This window comes from Lolium rigidum, chromosome 6 (genome assembly GCF_022539505.1).
Source record: "Lolium rigidum isolate FL_2022 chromosome 6, APGP_CSIRO_Lrig_0.1, whole genome shotgun sequence".
NCBI classification, from domain to species: domain Eukaryota; kingdom Viridiplantae; phylum Streptophyta; class Magnoliopsida; order Poales; family Poaceae; genus Lolium; species Lolium rigidum.
Genome location: NC_061513.1, coordinates 20,770,309 through 20,787,835, shown reverse-complemented (window position 1 = coordinate 20,787,835; position 17,527 = coordinate 20,770,309). Strand labels below are relative to the sequence as shown.

Below are 17,527 nucleotides of genomic sequence, written 5' to 3'. Positions count from 1 at the left end.
CGTCTACAGTGTAGTTGATCGGAGTGTCGATCTGCGCGGCACAGTTGTTCGGCTGGAGTGCATGCCGTGCGGCTGGCGGCGGTCCATGCCTACCGGGACGGGCAGGACACCTGAGTCCTGTAGAAAATACAGTAATAACCGACAAGCTAGGGCGTTGATCTTTAGTCCTTGATGAATTGCAATCTGAAATAGCGAGGAAGGCCAGTAATAAAATCGAGTACACGAAGCAGAGGAACAAGATCTAAACGTCTCACTCACATGCACTACGCTACACTAGTTTGGCTGGCTGGAGTTCATGCATGCCGTAATTTCTACTCCGATTGATGTTAGGCCGGGTAACTTCTTGACTTGATCCAAGTCATGACCGTGACGTCACCGTACCCAACGGATAGGAATCGATCATCAGTGTGCAAGTGTTGAGGATGGCTTGTCAGATTTTCGAAGATGAGCTAATCAGCGTAGAAAATAAGATGTGCAAGTGTTGAGGATGGCTTGCCAGATTTTTCGAGCTAGAGAAGGGCAAAAAGGAAGATGAGCTAAACAGCGCAGAAAATAAGATCTGCACAAAAAGAAATTCACGCCCGGTGGGACTCGAACCCACAATCGCCTGATTAGAAGTCAGACGCCTTATCCATTAGGCCACGGGCGCCATTGTGGTAAAGGCTCCTACGTCTCTATATTTATTTCTATCATTCACCCAACGCATTAGCATCAACCGCGAACATATCTTTCTTAACCTAGCATAAAATATCCTAGGGGCAAAGATATATTGAAAAGTTTTTTTTTAGAACACAGTATAGCGCAGACGCTCACAAACACGCACGTACAAACATCCCTATGAACGCACGCACACCCTACCCCTATGAGCACCTCCGAGGGATTGAGCCGGCATATCTTGAGGTTGACGAAATCACCACTGGCGCCTCGCTGTTGACGGGCACGTCACCTACCACTGAAAGCATAGCGCCGGTTAAATCCTGGAATAAATCCAGGTAAATGCAAACACCCATGCTAAGTTTAGGATATATTGAAAAGTTCTGCTCGCCGCAAAGGAATAATAGAGGGAAGACGATGACTCATGCATGCACTTCGGTTTTGATGTACTCCCTCTATCTTTAAATAAGTGAACATCTAATTTTAACTTTGTCTAAAAAAAATGTATTCGTATCTTCACAATGCACTTTAATTGCTCCGTTCTTATCGTACGGAAATTAAACCCAATAATATTGAGCACATTTTCTCCTTGTTTCTACATGCACTTAGCTCATTGAAAGTGAAAGAACTAAAGGGATGAGATGCATCTTCCCAATACATTTTTCACTCCACTTCATAATTTATCTTGTAAAACCCGCGTATACATTTATTTGTGGATTAAGGGAGTACCAACTACTCGTAGTTAAATGTGTGTGTTGCCACATGACAACAGACTTAGACAACAAAAAAAACCGTTAATAATTCACAAGGTATGCATTACATGTGCCTTAACGCACTTAATATCATCTTACACTCAGACCTTTAATGCTCAATACAAATTTATATTTTTGAATAGGACCATGAGAGTTCTCGGTGTAGAATAACGTTATGCCATATAAAATCATATCCAAGACAACAATTTTAGAATGATGGTTCTATCAAGATCAGGGGAACATGAATATCCACCAGCAATTTGCATTCGATGTAGATGTTAAGCTAACAAAGGTACCATGTGCTAATTTAGCATAGCACGCCTCAATATTTTGTCTGAATCCAACCTCCCACCTATCAATTTTCAGTCCCTGATTCCTTCACTAACAAAAAACACCAGACTTTGTTTCAAGGATAAACGAATCACCGGACCCTTTGCAAGACTCATCATGACAGGAGCACTTCAGTCAGAGCATAATATTCGGAGTTATTTTTCTACACCCCTAATTCTACATCTTCAGAATATACACAAACAATCCAAGCTATTAGATTGGACGGGAAAACATAATGTATACGGGTAAAAGAGAACACACGTGATAGATATATCTACTATGTTCACTAATCACTACTCCCTCCGTCCAAAACAATTGAAGTTCTACGTTTATCCTAAGTATAACATATTTGTATTTGACTAGAACTATAAGAAAATGTCTCAATATATATAACGTCATATCTATATAATATTGTACAATGAACCTATAATATAATTAAATTGTTTTGGTACGTGTTGATGTATTTTTTCTACAAATTTCATCATACTTAATATAATTTGAGTTAGAAATATCCTAAAATTTCAATTATTTTTGGAACGGGAGGAATATATATCTGAAAAAACTGCACCGATTTGCATGTGTACATTGTCACTCTAAACAAAAAACTGAAGGCGATGAATGAATGAAACTCCGAGAAAATAATTTACAAAAAAAACCGTGATATGCTACTACATCAATTGGGTCATAGAGACATTGCTAAAAAGATGGTGTTTAGTCTGGACGAACTATAGAAGGCAACAAATAGAGGTCAAAAGTTGTATTATCAAACTAGCAACAAGTACCGCTATGAAGAAATCAAAAGTTACCGTACAAAGTGAGATCCACGATTTAAATGAAGTAGCCATTCTTAACCCCCCACCCTCTATGCCACTATATGCATGCATCTCAAAATTGTAATTTTTAAAACTATTCATAATGCATTTGTCCACATGATAAACCTTAGAAGTGTATTTCAATCAACTTGAAGTGATTGCGTGCGAGCGAACTATAGGTTAATCATGAACTAGGGGTGGCATCAGGGTTCAGTCTGTGAAGAATGCATTGTTTATTTTGTACGAAACATCTAAATTTCTGCATGTGGGGCAATAGTAGGGTTAGTTATCCTCTTGAATGATAACTTTGAAATATTTCCAATAAATCAAAAATAAAATCTGAATCTTTTGTCGCATGCAATCCTTTTTTTTATAATTATATGCGCCAAGTTTAACTTGGACATTTTCACTACTTCATTTTTAGAGTAGATCTTCCTACTACAGTTGCTTGTTTCGTATATCAAAATACAATATGGAAGGATGAAGGTAACATTTGCAATCATTAACGAATACATGGAGCACCATGTGCCATGTGGGAGCATAAAACAAGCCCTGGACATAGATCCAGACCGTTACACAAGGTGATTGTCGAGGGGGCTCCTCGATAATGCCCACCATGAGAGGCTTATGGTTGATGGAATCCTACAGGTTAGCACGAGACATCGGATACCAGACGAATAGAAGACGGGATTTTACCCAGGCTCGGGGCCCTCGATGAGGTAAAACTCTTACTCCTGCTTGTCTGATCTTGATTATTGGTGAAAAAGGTTACAATGGGGCAACCGATAGATTGCGTGGTGATGATCTCGCCGAGAGGCAAGGTTTTTAAGGTTTGGTATATGCAAGATTGTGGATTGTGTAGGTGTCCTCCGGCAGGCCCACTCCTGGCCTTTAAATAGGAGTCCAGGTCTCGAGAGTCCTGCACGGATTCGACTAGATTACAACAGGATCTAATCTATCTTTTCTTTAAACAACGTCTTCTTGCCTTGTCCGCCAATAATCCGCCTCCTTTCTTACCCTCATCGCTACAACCGACGTGTTGGTCCATCATGGGCTATAGTGATCCACATGGCCCCCCTGTTGGACCGGAGGAGGTAGGATAATATTGGGTACCCGAAGGGTTATGCCCACATCAGTGATCATCAACTAGGAGTACAAGTCAAGTAATGTACATACTCGAAATACCCGGATTAGAATATGACGCTACTTTCGATATTAGTTGAGAGATACATGATCATTGTCATATTCAATTTCAGTGTTATGTTATACCATTCTACTAAATTAAGCTAAATACCACCGTGGTTAGACTTTTCTACAACTGAGTTTATATACCCTTGTTTGATACAATAAGAATAAGTTAGTCCATGGCAAAGCACATGCCCTCAAAGAGTACATTATAACCGTACATTTTAAAGAAGAACTAAAATATCTCGTAGCAAATTTAATAATATGATATAATATTAGAAAATAAAACATAGTTTACTGGTGGTAATAAGAGCATCTCCAACGGATCTCGTACACTAAGAATCCATCCCTAAAAACAGCTACCACCAATTACAAATGACCAAAAGGTAAGTGTAATGTCTAAATTACAATAAATCTGGCTTTCGATTTTATGACAAAACTTAATTCAGAACTTACTAAAAGGGTTGCGTAAGGTGGCGTCGTGGCACCGGCCCAATTGGTGGTGTTTTGTGACTGCCACTCAAGAGAGAGGGGAAAACGAATAGGGGAGGCAAGGGGTTGGGGGGAGCAGACACGGGCCCACCTCTCGGTGTAATGCGTAGAAAAAAAATAGGGAGCGAAGATACTGAAAAATTCTCTGACATTGCCCTCTCCTCTCCTAAAAGCATTTTAGGGATTTCAAAATTTAGGGGTCGAGATAGCTTGGACACGAAGAAGAGTCATCACCTCGTCCCCTTATCCTCCTCCCTACGCCGCCTCTATAAATACCCACCCGCATTCCCCCGTTACCCAGATTGCCCCTCACCAGCCAGCCGAGCACACGCTGCGGAAAAACCCTCGAGCGGAGCAGCCTCCAGATGCTTCCGGAAGTTTCCAGAGGAGGAGGGCGCGGGCTGGCGATGGCGGCGCCTCCCCGCGGCGAGCGCTGCGCCGTGTGCCGCGGCGCCGACATCTCCGTCCCCCACCAGGCCAACTGCTCCCACTGGTTCTGCGGTAATCGCCGCCACCTTTCCCCTCCCCTTCCCTTCCCTCCTCCGGCTGCTCTCTGGCTAGCCAGGCTCCTCCAGCCCACCTGCATTCGCGCCGCCGCCGCGGGCCGCTTGATTTGGTTCCTCGATCCCGCAATCTCGCGTCCGTACGTGCTTCGCCGCCAGCGTGTGGTGGGGTTTGCGTTCGAGCTGGCTGGTTGGTTGCAGCCGTTTCGTGCGGCGATTCGTTTGGATCGCGGGCCCCGAATCTCCGATCGGTTGGTTGCTCCGCTCGATGCGCGCGCCCGATTTGAGATGGATTTTGGCTAGTCAGTGCTTGCTCAATTGCTCTTGCGAGGTGTGATTTGCTTCTGATGTGCCGATTAGAGATGGATTGCTTGGTTAGTGCTTGCGTAGCTGCTTTGGGGAAGTTTGATTTGGTTGGTGCGTCCTGTCCGTGCTTGTGAGTTAGGGAGAGGCCAAGGGTTTTGCGGTTCTCATCATGCTCTTAATTTCGTATCAAGTTGCTTCACCAGTTCGTGGATGTACGTTATGTATGTAGGCGTCTGCTTGTGGAACTGCGTATTGAGCCTCATGACCATTTTAGACACGGTTCAAGCCTCCGGCTCGATCTAGTGCAATCGGCAATGTTTGAGGCATTGATTGATCATGTTAACTGCATGCTAATAGTAATAGATCTGCCTGCTGCTTTAACGACCCTTCATAATGCCCAACTCCTAACTGTATGTCATTAGATTATATATGATATACTATGATTGTTTTCCTTGATTATATCTGATGTTAGATCTGGCATTCCACTGATCGCAAACAAATGTCGAAAATACCTGTAGGCTTTGTACTGTAGATGCCTTGTATAGATGTATCTCTGTAACTGTAACCCCTATGCATCTACTGCGCCACGTCGCCACCACTACAGCACTCCTCCTCCCCCATGTATATGTATCCCTTCCCTGATCAATACAACATACAGGGATCCATTCTTCATTCTCCTGGGCTCTTTATGAACAAAACTGAATCTCCACTACTGAATGCTGAGATAACTTGTGGCTTTGTGCTGATCGTCTGACTGTTTGCAAACATTTTGTTCCTCCTGGACACTTCATGAACAAAATTAAATATCCACTTCTGAGTGCTTCCATAACTTGGTCATACCATTCTGTTTTGCGCTGATTGTTTGACTCACTGCAAACATTTTGCTGCTTCTGGACTCTTCATGAACTAAATTAAATCTCCACTGCTGAGATAACTTTCCCATGCCATTGTGTTTTGCATTTGTGCTACAAACATTTTGTTGCTCCTGGACTCTTTACGAACAAAATTAAATGAATCTCCATTGTTTTAACGGGTCACATGGATACTTTTTATGGTCAGGACATTGCATCGTGGGTGTCTGGCTACATGGATCCGTCCTTCGGCCATCTGATTGTCCTCTTTGCCGTCGACCCATAACTCTGCTTGTACCTTCTGAAGTTGCTTCCCTGCTGCGTGATGAACCAGAGATCGCTCCTGTTGTGGAACGGATCGAGCAGTACAATGGGCGTTTTGCTGGTACTCCTCACAGTGCGATTCAGGTAATCCTGCCATATCTTTTGAATGCCCTTGGTTACATCAGTACAGGATTTTGTTCTTGGCTTCTTTTGTCATGTGAGGTTTAGAGTGTTCAAGTACTTTGCAATGAAATGTTACTTTACCTCTGAAAATATAACTAAACTTACAGAGTTGGACTGTTTTAGATTTGTTTGATGAACTCCTATTAATTTATGTAGATCAGTCTAGAACGGTTTTATCATCTCCACATACTTGTACAATACATCGTCATAAAAATTGCAATATTAACCCCTCGAATGTGGTTAGAAATATATCCAGCGAATGCGACTGAAATGCCTATCCGAGTGTACAACTAAACCGAGTTGATGATATTCTGTAGTCACACCTAAGTAGTTGGGAAGTATAAATTATCAGAGACAATTCTTAGTACACTGGTTTTCGCAATATTGTCTGAGTTGATAGATATGTTATGTTATGTTTATATATTCAAAAGACTTCACTATAACAACCGCTGCTCTGTAAAGCAGGAAAAATTCGCACCCCTCCATGTAGTCCAATTTGATAGCAGTACAAGTACATGCAAACCTCATCATGTCACCAAATTCATGTTATTGGACCTTAATGAGTTGTTTTATGCTGTAGAATATCAAAGTCAAATAAGTAAAAAGTTTGCTTTTAGGGATGGGCGTTCTTGGCAATGGCTAGAAATAATCACTATCCACTGCGAGTCCGTGTTGTATGTGAATCGCAAGCCAAGTCAAGCACCAAAAGCATGCTCTTATAGTATACGATTGTCTTAATGTTGTTCTATTTTACGTCTCATCTAATGGCAGGCAATGCTGTGCATTTGCCGGGTACCTGTGTTGTGCAGTGGTTGCTGGACCAGCCCTTTTACATCAGGAGGATGCTGACAGAATTCAGAGACACGCGCCGTGAACCTCCCCTGTTCTTCAAAATCCAAGTCGCGCTGGCAGTTAAGTCTATCCATGTTTCCATTAGTCTACTTCTGTCATCTTCATTTATCATGTTGTGTTATTGCCTTATTGGGCCTGTCACTTACTAGATAATGACACTCAGACAGTGGACATCCTGGTCTGGTGCTGCAGTACGCTATTTACTAGTTTTTGCATGGTGCCAGTGGACCAGTAAACTCACATCCAATGACACAATTCTTCAAGAGAAATGTATGATTATATCTGGAGGATTATTTGTTGTACAGCTGAATTTCATTTCCATGATGCTAGGTTATTCTCACCGTGCTGTAATTTAGAGTTTACTTGAAACTTGAAAGGAACTAGGAATGCTACTGTTGTTAGACATGGGTGCTCGTGGCTAGGTGCATACGCAGACTTCATTTGTAAATGTCTGCAACTTGACTGTAAACCCTACTGTTATGTAATGAAACCACTCCATCGCAAAAAAAGGAAGTACGAAAATCTAGGTTAGTGATTGCATATTAATATGTTGCAACCTTTGCGATGCTGTTGGGTAATATAAATTTGAGAACTGAATATCTTGTTGGCTGTCTCAAGATTTAAACTGTCAAATATGAGATGAAAAATGATATGTTCTGAAGAATCACACAAACAAAAAAATTACACACTGTTTATTGGTTGTTAGCCAATTCTGCCAGCTGCTGTAGGTATGGACCATTGACCATATTAGATAGGAAAGCAAACTGGTGTGAGTTAGGTTACTTTGCTGTATGAACCTTGTAGTAGTACTTGTTTAGTTTTGGCTACTGAGTTTACGGTTGGCAATGTTTCAGTGTATAAAGCCAACCAATAGCTAGCAGCACAGCACTCATGATACACATTCTTCGAGCACGTACAGTCTTGCATCATTCTGGTCGCTTAGCATTTTCTGTTCTGAATCGGTCCTGCTGGATGGCCTGCAGGTAGCCCTTTCTCTGCTGTACCTGGTGAGCCCTATCGACCTTCTTCCTGAAGGTAAGATAAACAGTTGATTCAGTTACCTCAGTTACTTCTGGCAAACGATCTCCATCAATTCCAAGAGCTTCCATATGACTATGCTGTTCCATTTCCAGCCGTCTTGGGGTATCGTGGTCTGCTGGACGACATCGTGGTGTTTATCATCGCCTACGCCTACATCTCCGCTGCCTACCGTGCCGTCCTCGTTGCTCGACATGCTGCGTGAACTGGTTGGAATGCATGATGCCAGCAGTTACTGACTGATGCAGGCAACTGAACTTCGTGAAACTGCACATCTGAAATCAATCGGCTTAATTGTTGGATATATATACTAGATATTGGGAGATATATAGAACTCTTTGGGTGGTAGTCTGGTCCTTGTAGATACTACGTTCTACTGTCCGACTCGTGTTACAGTGCTGGGTTAGGGAGATCCACGTGCCATGTTAGGTCAGCAGATTATGTGGGTACCTTATTTGCAGTATGTATGCATTCTTCCTGAATGACTGTAGCCTCAAGCCGTGCCGCCGAGTTCCATCTCAGCTCAGCTGCGTTTGCATTGCATGCAGGCGCAAATGTGTGCAATGAAATATTTCACGTTTTTGTTGTGCCTTGTTTTGCACCATTTTATTTCCTAGCTTCTCTGCAGTACATCGTGGAGGCATTCAGGGTTCCACACTCGTTCACAGTAATTTCCTAGCACCAGTGGATCGTGATCACATTAGATCGGCACTCTTTTCATATAACAACCGAGAAGCATACACAAACATACAAGTTTAGGTGACATCTGGGACTGAAACACACATTGCTCTAAATCCTACTTGAAATGGTTCCTGGGAAAGCTGAATTCCCAAGTTTAGGTATTCAATAACATCTGGCTTCATTAGAAACTTCGCTAGACTAAGCCATGGGCTCAGTAAATTGTTTTCAAATGAGAACTCTGGGGATAGATGCAGCTAGTAGCGTCCAAGGGAGAAGCGCTGAGGATGGATGCGTCAGGGGTGAACACGATCTCTGGGTCGCTGTCCCGGAAGAAGCCGAGGAGGGGCGGTTTCCGGTGGTGTGCATAGAACTGGTGGAGGAACCGGGGTCAGTGACGAGGCATCGGTAGGACGGTAGCACTTGCAGAACACGGAGGCGTGCAGGAGGGAGGATGGCTGTGGCGGGAGACGGGTTAGGATCTCCCGTAGCATGTCTTCGTCGTCTGGCATGGAGGCAGGTTCTGCCGGCGATTTGCCACAGCGGCAGGCCATTCCAGCGCACTCCTCGCTCACCAAGCCTACGCATTTTACTTAATGAATGACTGTACGTAGCCTCGCCCCGCCGAGCTCTGTCTCAGCTCAGCCGCGTTTGCTTTGCGTGCAAGGATAGATTCCAGGGTTTTGCATCTGCAGTTTGTTATCTCAAAGTGCTTTGCATCCCGAGTCCTGAACCTATCGAAAGCATGGTCTCGTTGGACCCGAGACAGACGTTGCCCATCATGTGAGTTGTTTTCCTTGCCCACAAGTTGCTGGAGCTTTACCACACGATCATTCCTTTTCCTGTGATCAGCAGATGACACATCAACACCTTTCTCCTGAAACCACCTGGCGGCTCAGAGAAACTACTGACAAGCATATCTGGAGCAAATGCTTCCCAGTCATCAGCCAAACAGAAGCAGCACGCACCAGCGCGTTTCCTCCTATCTATCTGTTCTGCACAGGCAAATGCGGGGTTCGGAAACTGGTAAAGGAGCACAGAACCACCACATGCCCGGCAGAACATTATTCTAGGGTAACATTATTCTGGGGTACCACCTAGCACCTTCTCCAGCGACTACTCGTCATCGGCTATTCGCGGGCCTTGTCCTTGTCGGCCAGGAGGATGTCCTTCCAGGCCTCGTAGAACATCCAGGTGATGCCAGAATTTGGCATAACCTTCAGGCAGCTTGCGCCCCACCCGCGGTACATCCCTCGGAGGCCCTCCTCCTGGATCACCTCCGACAGGGCGGCCATCATGTTGGGAGGGCACTTCCCCTGCAGCGCTCCCACCATCAGGCGCTTCCTCGCCACCTCCAGCGGGAAGCTGATTGTGCTCGCGGTCAGACCTGCAGAATCCACAAGGAAAATGTGACAAACACATGATGCCTGTTTGTTTACTCTCAATTTCCAAGTAATTAGTGTCTTCGTAGCAATCGGAATTCCACCTCTTGTGTAAATGATTTTAGGATATGGCTAGTTGGTGTGATTGGATGAAGCTAGTTGCAGGCAGTGTTGAATCCTTTTACCTGTCAGAGCTCCTATAATCAGTAGCTCGGGACGGCTCAATGATTTCTTCTTGTGTAGGCGGCAGTACGAGGTCTTGATTGTATCATACATAAAGTAGTAGCATGTGCTGTAAGGAAGCATCCCGATTAGAGTCGGGCAGAGGCCAGAGTAGAGACCGCCGATACCTTCAGTTCGATATATCTTGCTGAAGGCAATGCTAATGCTAGGGTAAGCCAGTCGATCGACTGTCAAGCGATCCTGCCATAGAATAATAAAAATATGACACACGAGTAGTACGATGTATAACAACTCTGTATATGGTTGGAGAAGTGGTTTTGACTTTTGGCTGTCAACATGGTGGAATCAGTTTGGCAGTTACCTTGATAACTTCAAGAGGATGGCACACCAATGTGCCAGCTATCCCAGCAGCTGCACCGGCGATGGCAACTGGAGATAGCAAGTGGAGTGGCAGCTCGATTTTCATATTACCGAGCTGTATCTTTGGGCATCCATCCTCTTTCCATTTCCCTTGTGCTGACTTCATGCCCCTTTTGACATACTCAAATGTCCCGAGCTCAATTGCTTGAGTTGGAATAATGCGGATCATGTTGATTGTATTACCCACCCAAAGCCCTGGCCACCCATTTTGTTCCATGATCTCCACAAAACTACCACCGATATGTCTGGATCCCACACCTACGACCATTCTTGTCCTGAAAATAAACATATACCATGATATTATGTGACCATTCCTCCAGTCCATATAACTCCATTAAGACACATGAGGAAATTAGCCTTTGACGAGTAAAGGGTTACATGTTTCAACACTAACAGCTCAGTTGATTTTTTTAAAGTCTCTTAGAAAGACAGGCATAAGATTCCACCAAGAATGTCACCTCTCTAGCATTTCTCTACTACTATAATGCAGCAGTTTTGAAATTTGAATTTCATTGGCACTCTGGCAGGTATCTCAGAGTTGCTTTTAGCCGTCGATTGCACCCCATCGGATGGCTATAACCCGCTGGATTCGCCAGTACTCCTTTCCCGCTCTCTTCTGCGCACATGCTTCAGTCGCTGGTAGCTGCTCCACCGTTCCCGAAAGCTCCACAGCATGTAGCACTGCTGATGTTTTTTTATTCGAAATTAAGCCAGTTGTTGGCCGGCCGTGCTGGATAGACTCCATTTCTTCATCTAGCGCACAGCAGTACCGCACACCACCGCCTCCATGGTTCCTTCCTGTTACAGTCCGTCTCGCTGGTCATATATCACATTCTCAGCTCCATTTCCATCTCCGTTACATCGTGCCTTGATTCTTCGAGGATCTTGCTGCTGTCAGATCATAGAGTTTGGTTGAGTTGAAGTGTCACGTGTTACGCCACATCTCCTCTCTGCAGCATACTACATCTAGATTGGCACCTCTTAGCTCTCTCTAGCTGCTGTGTCGTCCGCCGTCGTGTACATACGTATACGACCTGTACATAGGCAAGCCTGCCCTGTACGATTCTTGAATGATGGTTATGTGTTTGCACAGTTCATTGACGTCAATTGATACACATCTGATGCATCTTGTTAGTCCTGGAAGTACAATTAGTGCGGTTCCTTTTTCTTTCTTTCGTTCTTGTGTGTATCAACTGTGAAATTGCTTAAAATATATTAATTCAGTACCAACATTGGTATATTTACTAATATTATCTTCTAATTTTGTTTTCCGTATGACAAACATTGACCGCAGCTGGTAGTTTTGACGTGTCAGCGCCTGACCAACACATCCTTCTTCAGCCAAACATGTGTCGACCAAATATTGGTACCTGAATGAAGACCAGTCCATCTGGAGTTCATGTATCTTCTATTTCTTCAGAAAATCAAGCCGCAGCCGATGCATAAATAGATAACAGTAATGATGGTCACGGTAGATGTATGTAAGCTACAATTCACCACTAGCCAATGTAAAATATAAAGAATGTGGCTTGATGAAAAGGGCATATAAATCATTAAAAAAAAAGATCAAATGGAAAAGTATAAGTTGATTAAAACTCACTTCTTAATTGTGAATTGTAAAGATGGGGAAGAAAGGTAGAAAAATAGATAAAGGAATCAGCACAAAATTTTGTAGGATGCAAACGACACAAAAAAGTAAAGATAAATAAATATACAGAAGATGTTTAAGTCACGTATTACAGTGAACTTGAGAAACAAAAAATGGAAGAAAAATATTTAAGAGCATAATTAAACCATAGTTCAATTCCGTTTTCCGAAATTATTAATTACAATAGGATAGAATAAAGAGTTCTTTTAAAAGGAATGCTACTTTTTTTGAAATAATAAGAACTCAACTCTGAGTCCGTGGACTTCAACGTGTCTAGATAGGTTGTACATCCATTTACTTAACCAAATAAGTCAGGCTCATTTGTTTTCCACATCTAATCATGAATATATACATACTCATATTGAATTGGCCATAAAAAGTTGTGTCTCTTCTTAATAGGTTATACTTTGATTTCATATGTATTAAAATATTCTTGTAATGATCTCAGGTTATTATTTCTTCCATTTTTTGTTATAGGGTGTATAAGTTTTCAAAAGCCAATCTATGTGCCTATGTTTGGCAGAAAAAGATATCAACATCGTGCATAAAATAAAAATAAAAATAATACTTAAAATTGATATATGTTGCAATGTGCAAAGCACGTGCTACTTACTAGTAGAGAATAACAACAAAGTAACATGTGTATATTCAGGTAAATAGAAGTTCTACAATTTTTAGATTAAGTGGATAAATTTTGGTTGAGAGTTAATACAGTGAGAAATTGCATAGAGAAACATAAGTTGTTTTTGAAGTGCTTTGAAGTCCAACGGCCAACTCAGCAGGCCCTGTAGTTTCGTAGCACATCGGTAAGATGGTGTCCAGGATCTTACCTTGTTTGTAAAGGTTATTACATGTTATCTTTTGAGTTTTGACATTTAGTACTCAGTTTCCACTCAAATTTCTGAAACTGGTTACTGGATCAACTATACTTTCATGACACCCAAATGCTTTAACGAATAACTTGATAACAAATATTAAACGCGATATTCTGTAAAAGATATATCTGGCTAAGGCTATTTAGCTGGAGCACTCTCCCAGATAAATAAGAAACCAACTTACGCTGTCAAGGTTCAACATATTATGTGTAAAACCACACTGGACATCATATGTAACTACATTAAACCACACGAGTAAAGTTGGTTACCTGATCGTCTCCAGGGGAGCAAGAACAGCTTTAGACATAGCACCAGCTAACGCCCCACTCACAAATTCTCTAATCTCTCTACTGTTAAAAAATGCCTGTAGTGCATTGGGGGAAAAAACCACGTCAAGACAATCACTCAGAAATCCATGACGATGTTCACAAAAATCATAAGGAACTTATGATAAAAATAAATGAAAATGCAGATTTATTTCCCACTTTTAGCATATAATTCAGTACCAAAAGCGATGCAACAATATGCTTAGGTACTCCATAGGCATATGGCAACAGCCTAACAGGATTCATGTGCATTGATTATTTTAATCAATATGATTCTAATATGTTATGTATCTTTCGGCACTGGGTATGCCCTTTTTGTCGCTGAGACAGGTCTACATAAACGGGTTGACATGGAGTATAGTTTACTGAAATATATTGGAGTATAGTTTAGTGAAACATATGAAATATACAGCTACACACATATCACAGACATTATTAGTTGCCCAAAAGAGCAACAAAGTATACCCATTTTTTCGATGATAGACAGAGTAATTTCCACCCTTTAGCTAGTAACCAGCACTTTACCACGCTGAAACCATATCCCGCAGTCCACACGAAATGAAGGAAAAGACACACAAATGACACACCCTAGTTAGATTCATGTTCATTGATTCATGCTAAAAGGAATTACTGATACCAATTTTGTGTCGTTGCTACCGGAACAATGCACGATATAATATGGGCAAAATGCCTGGCACATAGTTAGATTCATGTGCATTGATTGTGTTAACCAAATATGGTGTTATACCAATAGTATCCTACGTATCAACAGGAAGGCGACAAAAAAGGCGCGGGAAAATTAAGCTAACAGATTCTCTTCATGCACGAGACGACAAGCGATGAATGCTAACAAATATTGGGATTAAACATATTTCCTGGGTTCATTAATAGATTAAGAAACAAAAAATGCAATGGATCGGCAATTATAGCGAACAGTGGAGCAAATTTTCTGTAGGAAGATTAGCTAGTTGCCACAGGTTAGGGCAAAATATGCGAAAAATGCCCTCGTAAACTAAATAAAGTTGATGTGCTCTACAGCAAACAGACATTTCAGACAATCCTGAACCGAAGAGAACTCATGGAATGGGAGGGGCATCCTTACCCTGACGGCCTCCCCGACGTCCGGCATCCCGGCGGCGACGAACTCCACGGCCTTGGCGCCGTCGTCCTTGGGCAGCGCCATGACGAGGAGGTCCTTGTAGCCGCCGCCTCCGCTGCCGGTCCCGACACCGGCGCCGGCGAAGCCCACGCTGGCGAGGGACCTGCCGCCGCTAGGCGCGTCCTTGAAGCCCATGGCGGCAGCGCGTGCAGTCCGCGCGACCACTTGTCTCGGCTCTCGCTGTTCCCGGAGGGAGGACGGCCGCAAGAAACGTCCGTCGCTAGGCGAGGAAGAGGCTGGCGCTCGCGGGCCCCATGGCTGATACGAGAGTGCCTAGGCGCGGAAGAGGCGCTGCGAGGTCGTCGATGTTAATTTGGAAGAGGAACGCGGGGAGTTCGGTGACCAGGCGCACCGTGACGAGCGAGGGACGGCGGCGGAGGCGGGGTGGTCGGCGGCGCGCAAGATCCGCTCGGTGTTGCCGGTGCCTTGGCTGTTTTTGTAACAGCCCTGGGAAAGTGTACTGGGTGGGCTTCGTGGGCTGGAAAGTGTGGGCCCGAATAAAAGTCTGGGCCGAGTGCAAGAAGAGACGAAACAGAGGTCCATCCAGCCCGTCATCAGTAACTATACAGAAACTTCCAGTTCACAGCCAGTCTGCCACTCCACTCCGAGCCTACGAGCTCGCTCCCACTCCGCCGCCATGGCGCGCCCAAGCAACGAATTCGCCCACGGTAAGCGACTCTCCTCCCCCCGCCGCCCAAATCCCTAACCGCAACTCACTCCGTCGGCTCCACCTCTCCCTGCAGCCTCGGGGACGCCGCAGCTGCAGCTCCTCTACGCGGCGATCACGGGCAACATCGCCCTCCTCGAGCGTACGCGCGCTTATCCCGGCCCCATCTCCTCTTCCCGGCCGACCGGCCCTGATTTCGCCTAGTATTTGATTTGGGGACCCGTACGCGCGCGCGTGCAGGGATGGCGAGGAAGCTGGACGGTGGCCGCGGCCGCCTCGCGGAGGCGATGGAAGCCGTCAACCACCACGGCGTAGGGGCGCTGCACCTCGCCGCCGGGAACGGGAAGGCGGAGGCGTGCGAGTATCTGGTCGAGGATGTCCGTGTGGATGTGGACGCCGTCGACATAAACGGTGTGTGTCTACTCTCGTGCTACCGTTACAATTACATAGAAGCAAGTCTGAATATATCACAATATATCTGATGGAAATGCATAAGCTTTCGCTTTTCCGTCTTCTTGACAGGTAAAACACCTCTGGTGTGGGCAATTACTCAAGAAGGTGGACACGTGGATATTGTCAAGTATCTTCTTGACCACGGTGCCAATCCAGATAGTGTCGACAGAACAGGGCTAACTCCTCTCCATGAGGCCGTCCAAAAAGGTGATTCCCTACTAGTCTCTCTCTCTCTCTCGGTTGGTGACTGCACTGTTGCCATTTCTTTCATCGATATGTCCATTTGGTGGATGAGATTGCAATTGTTGGAGGTAGATTTCTCTACTTGTGCTAATAGAGAAGAAAAATACGGGCGATATATTTTCCTTGCCGTAGAACAAGGCCAAAAATTGTTCATCTGTGCATGGCACATGTTGTGGGTAATGCACATCCATCCATGCATGTATGTATGTCTCTGTAGAGTTGATGATTCGTGCCATAACTCGATTGATACGAGTCGAAAAAACTAAAGTGGAGCATAGAAGAATTATTATTAATAAAAGGAATTGCCATTCTAATCAATTCTCTTTACATTCCGAACCTCTGATTCAGGGCACTGTGAAATAATGGAACTCTTGCTCTCTAGAGGCGCTTATGTCGATCCGTTTTCTACTGATCATGGAACACCGTTGCATGTTGCTGCTCAAAATAAGCAGGATGGCGCCATGAAGATTTTGTTGGATCGCCATGCAGATGTAAGTTTCATCATACACTGCATTATAGTTTTCTTACGGTTATATTTATTAACCTTTGACCATCTGCTTACCCATTTTACTTGACAGTAAGATTAGTTAGTATTTTGCTGTTTTGTCTCTTCAATCTGGACAAGTACACAGTTTTGTGAACATTTGGAAATTAGATTAACATTCTCCTTTTAGTCATTAATTGATTGTACAATCATGTCCCGTCGATTTTTTTAAAGTGATGCTGAAAAACTAGTTTCGCTGCACATGTGGTTCTGAAGTAAGCACAGAGTCGTGTGCTCTTTCTATGATGTATGAACTATATGCTTCTTGTGTACACATAATTTCACCTTCGAAGGATGAAAAGGATTATCATATAGCACCTTCAGTAGATAGACCTCCACTAAACTGTCATCTCCATTGAAGTTTCCTTCTCCACCTTTATTAACTATATCATAAAATAAAGGAATAACTCACACAAATTGATAACGATGATTTAAAGGAACGACCGACACTTGGTGTCCGATTGTGTTGGAGATAAGAGCTACTTGCAGAAGCTTCCTTGCTTGTGGTTGTTGCTGCGGTCATCCAAAAGTATGAATTGTTGTAGATGATTAGATTCAGAATAAAGAAGGGCCTTGGATGTGACCATGCGAGCACCTCTATAATATGGAATGACGACGATTCAAGGCTTAAGTCTTAGTTGTTGTATTTATATCTCAATTTTTTTTTTTTTGGTTTTCATATGGATTCAAAGACTAATATTGAAGATCTGACTAGTAATGCACCGAA

At 43.6% G+C, this 17,527-nt stretch overlaps 2 protein-coding genes and 1 non-coding gene across 3 annotated transcripts; 1 reads left to right on the top strand and 2 right to left on the bottom strand.

Annotated features, from left to right (window-relative positions):
* Window positions 1-576: 576 nt before the first annotated feature.
* On the bottom strand, window positions 577-649 carry TRNAR-UCU. Its single transcript has one exon. It is a non-coding gene; the product is annotated as a tRNA-Arg (tRNA).
* Window positions 650-4,632: 3,983 nt separating this feature from the next.
* LOC124662263 (E3 ubiquitin-protein ligase RNF170-like) lies at window positions 4,633-8,427 on the top strand. The gene is made up of 5 exons (XM_047200118.1): window positions 4,633-4,726; window positions 6,094-6,293; window positions 7,142-7,243; window positions 8,168-8,219; window positions 8,318-8,427. Exons 1-5 carry the CDS (start codon window positions 4,633-4,635, stop codon window positions 8,425-8,427), a joined length of 558 nt encoding a protein of 185 aa, XP_047056074.1.
* Window positions 8,428-9,949: 1,522 nt separating this feature from the next.
* LOC124666965 (probable mitochondrial adenine nucleotide transporter BTL1) lies at window positions 9,950-15,028 on the bottom strand. Its single transcript, XM_047204299.1, has 5 exons — window positions 14,837-15,028; window positions 13,678-13,772; window positions 10,827-11,160; window positions 10,468-10,705; window positions 9,950-10,287 (listed from the first exon to the last, which is right to left on the bottom strand). The coding sequence occupies exons 1-5, from the start codon at window positions 15,026-15,028 to the stop codon at window positions 10,031-10,033; spliced, it is 1,116 nt and encodes a 371-aa protein (XP_047060255.1). The 3' UTR covers window positions 9,950-10,030.
* Between the last annotated feature and the right edge of the window lie 2,499 nt (window positions 15,029-17,527).